The sequence below is a fragment of the Eriocheir sinensis genome, chromosome 37 (assembly GCF_024679095.1).
Source record: "Eriocheir sinensis breed Jianghai 21 chromosome 37, ASM2467909v1, whole genome shotgun sequence".
Classification (NCBI taxonomy): Eukaryota; Metazoa; Arthropoda; class Malacostraca; order Decapoda; family Varunidae; genus Eriocheir; species Eriocheir sinensis.
Window position 1 is genome coordinate 11576777 of NC_066545.1, and position 8124 is coordinate 11584900.

At 44.1% G+C, this 8124-nt stretch overlaps 1 protein-coding gene across 2 annotated transcripts in view; it reads left to right on the top strand.

Annotated features, from left to right (window-relative positions):
• LOC127008237 (uncharacterized) overlaps positions 1-6470 on the top strand; it is a 102600-nt gene extending 96130 nt beyond the window's left edge. For both annotated transcript variants that reach the window (XM_050879975.1, XM_050879976.1), the window contains 4 exons: positions 216-437; positions 900-1103; positions 1402-1632; positions 1978-6470. In XM_050879975.1, the coding sequence (XP_050735932.1) occupies positions 216-437; positions 900-1103; positions 1402-1629 (654 nt within the window). In that variant the 3' untranslated portion in view covers positions 1630-1632; positions 1978-6470. The remainder of the gene's footprint in view (positions 1-215; positions 438-899; positions 1104-1401; positions 1633-1977) is intronic.
• The last annotated feature ends 1654 nt before the right edge of the window (positions 6471-8124 follow it).

Here is an 8124-nt window from a genome sequence, read left to right on the forward strand (position 1 = left end):
ATTAATCAATGTCAATATCAGTGTTGCTACAAAGGTTCAGACATCACTCACATTCCTCCACATGAAAAGCAGAGGATGTAGGCATGATGAAAAACAGAGAGGAAGCAGTAAAGGAAATGTGGTGCTATTGTGTATCTTCTGTGCTGCTACCAGAGCATCCTCAGTCTTGTGTTAGTCTCGGCAGAGCACACATCAGCTCCTCCCTCTGTTTCCAGGTGACACTCAACAACAAGGTGGTGCTGCGAGGGCCCCAGCTGCTGTTCCTGCTGCGTCACTTCCCCAAGCTGGTGGAGGTGTCTCTCGCCTCCAGCCTGGGCGCCGATGTGATAGACGATGCCACCACCCACCGCCTCTTCTCCCTCATGTCCGGCTCCTTCCCCTTTCTGCGCCGCCTCACTCTCTCTGGCTGGGTGTTCTCCCTCGACAACTGTGAGAAGGTGAGTTGAAAGTTGCTCTTGCATATTCTTTAGTTCCCTTTTGCCTCACCCCTCAGCTCCTCATTTTGTGCTTCTATTATGCAAAGATTTACATGTGATAAGCAGAGAAAGAATAAGGCTAGTGATGTTGCTCTTAAATAATTTCAGTCCTCTTTTTGGATCAGCCCTTTAGCTTCTTATCCTGTGCTTCTATCATTCAGTTTATTCCTCTATTCAATTTGTGTACATGTGGAAAACATCCCCATAACAAACAATAATAATAATAAAAAATAAATAAATAAATAAAACCAGCACTGGTTGACGATGTATATTTAGACCGTTTTAATGGACACTGGTAAATACATATCTTTTGTTTGCTGGTGTGGGTTTTATTCACATCAAGAAGTTTACATCAGTGTGATGATCTCAGTCTACAATAAAAAGACAAAGCCACTCACTGTGAAATGCCTCCCTCTTCAACAGGTGATGAGGGCGGCAGGAAAACACTTGCGCGGGAGTCAGCTGCGGGAGGTGTTCCTGAGCGGCGTGGAGGTGAGGGAGTCAAGTGGGACACCGGGGATGGAACACACACTGCTGGCCGCCCTCACCACCAACCTGCACCACCTCACCCTGCTCTCCCTGGCTGGCCTCAAGCTCACACCAACACAGGCACAGATCTTTGGCAAGGTAAGGCCAGTGGTAGGGGTGGATGGAGGTCATTGAGGCTGTTAAAGAGAGGACAATCAGTCGCAAACAAATCAGGTAACAGCAGCAGAAACATGAAATTAGCTATCCTTAAATTTGTTAGCTCATGAAACAGGTTCTTCAAACTCAGAATTAATGCTCATCTCCAATAGCATGAAGTCTTTAACTACTTATATCAGGTTCATACAAATTGGTATACACCCTACATCAGCCCATTACCCCACATGTCCTACCAAGTTGCTGCATTATATGCCTTCCTCTGCCTTGCCCCCAATCCTAGACTATGCGGGATAAAATGGCAGCCTCAACCATGGAGCTGGAGACTCGCGGCCTAGGTTACCCGGCAGTCAAGACACTGCGCCATGTTCTCACTGATGGCGGCCGCTACGAGCTTGAGTTCCTTGGCGGCCCTTCGAGCACGTACAAAGTTAAGAAGATTGACCGGCGAGAGAAACTGATCGGCAAGTGGGCGTGTATCTCCACCCTGGACCGCCTCACCGACCTGTGAAGGGTAAGGCACAACAGTTGACATATGAGGCATTTGAAGGAGAAGGGGGTAAGGGACAAGGTCAACTTTCCTAGTGTCCGCCACTGGCGAAGTTTCTCGCCTGTAGCTGTCTACTAGCCTTTATGTATATCCTGTATACATATTTTATCAACAGAATTATAATTTTATATGTATAAAGAAATGGAAATACAATGTAAATTTTTCCGTGTATTTTGTCTTTAGCATTATTGTACATCAGTTACCTACTTGCTGAAAGGAATGCAAGGATAGCAACAGTTTCAGAGAGATGTGAAATGGCAAGGAAACTATGAGTTAAGTGCCATCATACTCACCTTCTTGTCTCAACAGGCCATGGTTCCTGCAGCCAGTGTGCTGAGCTGTCACCTGACAATCCTCATCCTGAAGGTGGTCCTGTCTCCCCTCCCTCAGAAAGCCGCAGTGCTGCCGGGACCTGTGGGGTAGTGTTGGGGTCTTCTCAGAATCTCAGAAGCAGCACAGAGACTTGGTGGCAATTATTTGTTTTGGGTGTTGTAGTTATGTTCTGGTGTTCAGCTGCTGCTGTCCCCAAAATGTACCCTTGCACTGTGATGTAGCAACCCAGAGGTCTTATGAGTGTGATATAGTGTTAATTATGTGTGTGTGTGTGTGTGTGTATACATGGTGTTGAAAGCAATAAACAGAGGATCTAGGTCATGCATTGTTTGGCTTGGCACCATTGGTGCTTTGTTATGAAGTATTTGTGCTGAAAGTATTTATTTCAAACACAGCAAAGGTGGTCTCTGGGCCTTGTATTATGCCGTGTTTCACAAACTTGCATGAAAACAGAGGCTGCATTTAGATGTAATATATGCAGAGATGCTTCCTTGTTTCCAGTGCCAAATCCAACAGATGCATTTATCTCTGCCCTTGCTCCTATGCTGGCACTAAAAATAGCAGGAAGACAACCAATCATTCTGTTGAGGCACTTGTGCAATGGGAGGCGCAGTCTCTCTTGAACATCAGTAAAAATGGTAAATACGGTGACACCAAGCGCTTCCTTGTACCCCAAGACTGGTGCTTTACAGACCTCTTTGTGCTTCCTATCAGGACTTTGCCTTATTTTCAGACACTAACGGCTGGAAGGTGTTGTTGTCTTGGTGCTTTACCTGTTACTGATGAACAAAAATATATTAAGCTACAATTCACTGTTAGGAAAGATGAGGGTATTGCACAAAGACTTAGAACATAACTGGTTAGGCTCCCATGTTCAAATCTCAACCTCCTTGCTTGGGGTTATCAATTTGGCCATTCCTCTGAAGTGCTGCTAAAAGTTAATGACATATAAGGGAATGAGTTCGGTAAAAATATATTGTTTGAAAAATAAGGTGAGAAATCTTCACAAAGTTAATGGCCAAGTTACCATGTTCAAACCTTAGCCTTCTTTGCCTCTTAGAATTAATAGGTTGAGATTTGAATAACATTAAAATTGAGAAAGTTGAAGGGAATGATTGTTAAAAGTATTGGTAAAATGTTAGGACACATGGTTAAAAAGTTTCTGGTCTGCTTCGTGTCTGAACCTCCTCAGCTTCCTCAGGACGGGGCGAGGGTTGGGAATGCAAACGTGACCATAACTTTTTTTCAAATCAAAGGTCACAGTCTTGAAGGCAGCTCGTGTGTCTGTCTGGTGACTGATGTGTTGAGGCAGGCACACGTAGCTGGAGTATGTAAAGGGTGCGATGATGCATGCTTGTGTGGGTGCTTGTGAGAGAAAGAGATTAGATCTTTCTTTTACTGTAGTTTTTTATTTTTCAAGTCTGTGACCTCAATCTGCTAGGCTCAATAAATAGGGTGATTATTACTATTATTTGTTATATATTGGCAGTTAGTGGGTAAGAACCCATTACCCTGCAACACAGGGAAAGTGTGACACCCACGTCACCACAGTTTACCTTCCCCAGGTAGGGAGAATGAACAGTTTATTCACATAAGCTGCACGCCAACTTCCAGACCGGGATTATACCCAGACCTATGGATTTGTAGCTAGGCGTGCTAACCACTACACCACTAATGGTAAATTTTACACAAAGTGAGATAAACCATTTTAATATCAGGTTTGGTTTGGGGAGAACTGTATAGAATTTGTATTACTCACTATGTGAATATTTCTGTTTACTGGAGAAACTTGTGTAGATTAAATAGATGGTTCAATGGAGTTCTCACCCTTTTCCTAATCATTCTCATTATTCCTAAATTCATCAATAGTCATGCATTTATACTTATTCATTACTGCTAGCAGCTACTTTAAACAACTGCTGCTGCAAATACTACTACTACTACTACTACTACTACTACTACTACTACTACTACTACTACCACCACCACCACCACAGATACATTTGTCTCCAAGGTATTTTGGAGATCCAGGGCCAGGTTGCAGTTTTTCGAAGGCCAGATAATAATCTTGGCACCCTGAGACAATTTTTTCCCATTAAAGGCATGAAACTCCCATGTCACCATCACCATCTCCCATGTTAATTTCAACACCACCATCACCACCACTATCACCATCTCCATTGCTCCTTGATACTCTCCTTCTCATGCTGCACCTCACCAACACCCTATCAATACCCTGCAACACTTGTCAGGTGGTTTCATCAGGGAACTAAATGTACCTGACGTTTTTTACACTTTTCATACTAAAACGACCGCCTTGAATCAATGTGTGGTGGCGGTGGTGGTGGTGGTGCTTTGTTTGTATGTCTCCCTACCACTTCAAGAAGATTTAGAGAAGCTCGTGTTAGTTTGTAGGAAAAATATAATCCAGTAGGAGATTTAGTGACATAAAAAGTTTGCAGCCAAAAGCAATAGGAGAAAATCTACTAAGGCAAATTACTATAACCAGAAGTTTTTTGGAGGAGGTTCCCATATTACAGTTTACAGTATAAAAACCCTTATATTTTTTATTGTATTCATCAAGACTCACGTAAGGGACGTAGTGTCTAGTACCCATAATAGATAAAGATGTGCAGTGTTAGTTTTTGCCCCACATCCTCTAACCCTTCCTCTCTTGGGGCTCAGGGTAGCTCAGTGGTAGTGTGTTGGACTCGCAATTACAAGGTAGTGTGTTCAACGCTTAGCTGTGGGATCGATTTCCTGTAACTAGCAAGTCTACAAAGCCTCAGATGCTTAGCTTAGAGGACTGTTTAAACTTCTTCCATTCCCCTCTGGCTACTAACCACCCTTGCTTTGTCCCTCCCTTCATCCCTGACTACCTACCTCCCTGTCTTCCTCTCTCCTTCTCCCTCCTTATCTCCCCTGCTCACTTGCTATCCTGCCAACCTTCTCTGCCTACCTACCTGTTTCCTCTTTGCCTACCTCTTTTCTCCCTGCCTACCTACCACTCTCCCTCTCTCCCTTCCTGTGCATCTTTGCCTTTCCTTCCTGTACCTTCGTGATCTGTGCTCAGCTGGACCAGGGTCTCAGCAGGTCTGACCTGCAGCTGGGTCACTCAAGGTCATGTCAGTGTAACAGTCCCTTCCCTTCCTTCCTCAGCTAGACTTGGGGAAGGTGAGTCGACATGTAAATAAAAACTAGTGAACACTGTAATACATACCGGTTTGTTGATGGTGATGAGATGAAGGCTTTAAGTTACCCATGAGCATCAGAGAAGACAATTCCACGCCTCTTGGCAGCCACTTGTTTGTTGAACGGCACGGCGGCCACTTAAGGGTTGTACCTTGTAAATAATAAGGAAGTCAGTCATGCAGTAATGGAAGTCAAGCAGTATGTTTCTGTTGACACTGATAGTACTTCACATCCCAATAGTTAATGTTGATGTTACATATACATATGATTTATATTATATATAAAAATATTTATGGTACCAGAGTCTTTGTACTTCTTATACAGGCATTTTAGCTACCTGTGTTGTTTTACAAATTTGTGCACGATGATGGAAGCAATACATTTTCCAACCCCATTTAGGAATCATTTTACCCAAATTTGTTTCCTTGTATCTTGTTTTTGGGGTGGAGCCCAGCCAAGGTGTGTTGTTTTGCTAGTCACCTCCTTACAACATGCACTGTAGGGAAGGGCCTGGGTAATGCAGTGTGGGTGTGCATGCGAGTGTGTGTGCGTGTGCATGCGTGTGTCCAAATAGCTGATCCTCTCAAGTGTATGTACATTATGTTAACCATTAAGATTTAGGTATACATACAATGTTATTATTTGTACAGATGTTTTCCATTTATGTACACATTAATCCTTATGTATACATACTGTATAGGTGTTCCCTTCCATGCACACTTTGACATTTTGTACATTTCCAACACCCAATCCCTCCTTCCTCCCTTCCTTAGTGTACATGGATGGGCTACTTGACTCATTAGCACACCTATGCACATGTAAGTCTGGGGTGCTTGTGTACCTCCTGGGATGGTGTACAGCTGTAGACAAAAATGTATATTTTTATCTAAATCTCATTGTGACCTTAGTCTCTTTCCATACACCATCTCCACCTGCTGGTTCATTCCCCTCCCACTTCCCTTCCTCTCTGCGTCAGCCTCCACACTCTATCTCGTGACTTCCTGCCCAGAAGGAGGCTGCTGTGTCAGATCGAATTAAGACTACAGTGGATTGATATTTTTGTCCACAGCTGTACATCACGACAAGTACACACTGAAGTTGAGTATTCCAAGGCAGTGGTACACACACTCACTGGTGCACACAACCACTCATTGGTGTGCACTCTGGTGTATACGCAAGCACTGGTGTACACATGAACAGTGGTGTGTGTGCATCCTCTGTATTGACAGGTTGTGCTTCTATGAAAGCAACGTGATCGGAATAAATGTGGAAAGTTTTGATGGCTATTACTCTCCTGAGTGATGTTTGTTTGTGCTGGCTGCCAACTTGTAAGAACCATTCAAATTTGTACTCAAATCATGAAAGAAAAGGCAAATTGAGCAGAGGCATAAAAATTGATATACACATAGTAAAAGAGATTAGTAAACTTTTTTTTTTAGTTACCCAGACTTTTTTTATATGAGCACCAACTGGAATGGTTTAGACTTTAGACAATATAGTGAAGATTCATTATATTAAAACTAAAACAAAAAAAGGTGTTTCATTAAGTATCTTATAAAAAGCCTCCCATGCTCCTCAAGAAAAGTATTGAGTGCTGGGAAGGCTTGGCTGCTTAAGGTCACTATTATAGTGACTTGATGAAACTAGATCGAGGCCTATTACCAACTTAGTCCGAGAACGCCGACTCCGGCTACATGGGTGTGTGGCACACTTTCCAGACATCAATGCTGCTCACAGGGTTGTTTTGTGGAAGACAACCCTGAGCGGAGGAGAGCAAAGGGAAACCCACATAAGTCGTGTTTGAGGCAAGTAGATCAATCCTTGGAGGGGTTTGAGATGGGATATGGATCTGTGCCATTGGCACAGGCACAGAGGCCAGTCCGACGTTCATGGTACAGAGGAGTCAAAAACTACCACCAGGGACATAAAAGTACTACTGGAAATGCCCAACACTCCTACGAAAGCCTTGTCAATGTACGGAGGAGTCAAAAACTACCACCAGGGACATAAAACCACTCCTAGAAATGCCCAACACGGTAAAGATTCGGTTTAGTACCGTGCCAGTATTTCATTACCTACCTTATGAAACATCACTAGCTCTTCATATATAAATCTTTTCTACAAACGTTCAACAATCATGGAAACGCTTTCAGAATCCAATTCAAGGACTATTTATTGTTGAAAATAGGGAATAATATTCACGAAAACGTAGCCTCCTCTGGCGGCGGCCGCGGCGGCGGTGCAGCCAGTGTGGCGATAAATACCTCCTCGCAGAAATAAGTCGCATATACATGGGGGGGGTCCAGGGGGTGCGCAGCCCCGGGGGTGTCGAGGCCCCTCGTCACCAGGTTGTAAAGTTCGGTTGTAGTAGTTTAAATATGCTCCCCCACCCTAAACCTTCTGCGAGCTATTTTGCGGCGTCGGCGGCGGCGGCACCGTCGCCAGAGGAGGCTGTGCTTTCGTGAATATTATTCCCTATTTTCAACAATAAATAGTCCTTGAATTGGATTTTGAAAGCGTTTCCATGATTGTTGAACGTTTGTAGAAAAGATTTATATATGAAGAGCTAGTGATGTTTCATAAGGTAGGTAATGAAATACTGGCACGGTCCTAAAACGAATCTTAACCCCCAACACTCCTACGAAAGCCTTGTCAGTGTGTGCTTGGCGGCGAAAGGTTTGAACACGGCGCCGCCCACATCCTGCCGCCGCCATTCCTCGCCAAGGTGACCCCAGCTAGTGCCCGCCTCAAGCTCAAGTTGCCTCGGTGAATACTCGGCCTCACAGACAGACACTGAGGAACTCCTTGCTTCCATAGATTATACGTACACTTATGCATAGATATACACTTACCTGAAGGCTCGCAATGCCCTCGATACGGCGGAAATGGAGAAAAACTGCAGCCGTGGCCGGAGTGGTTCCACCCGCCACC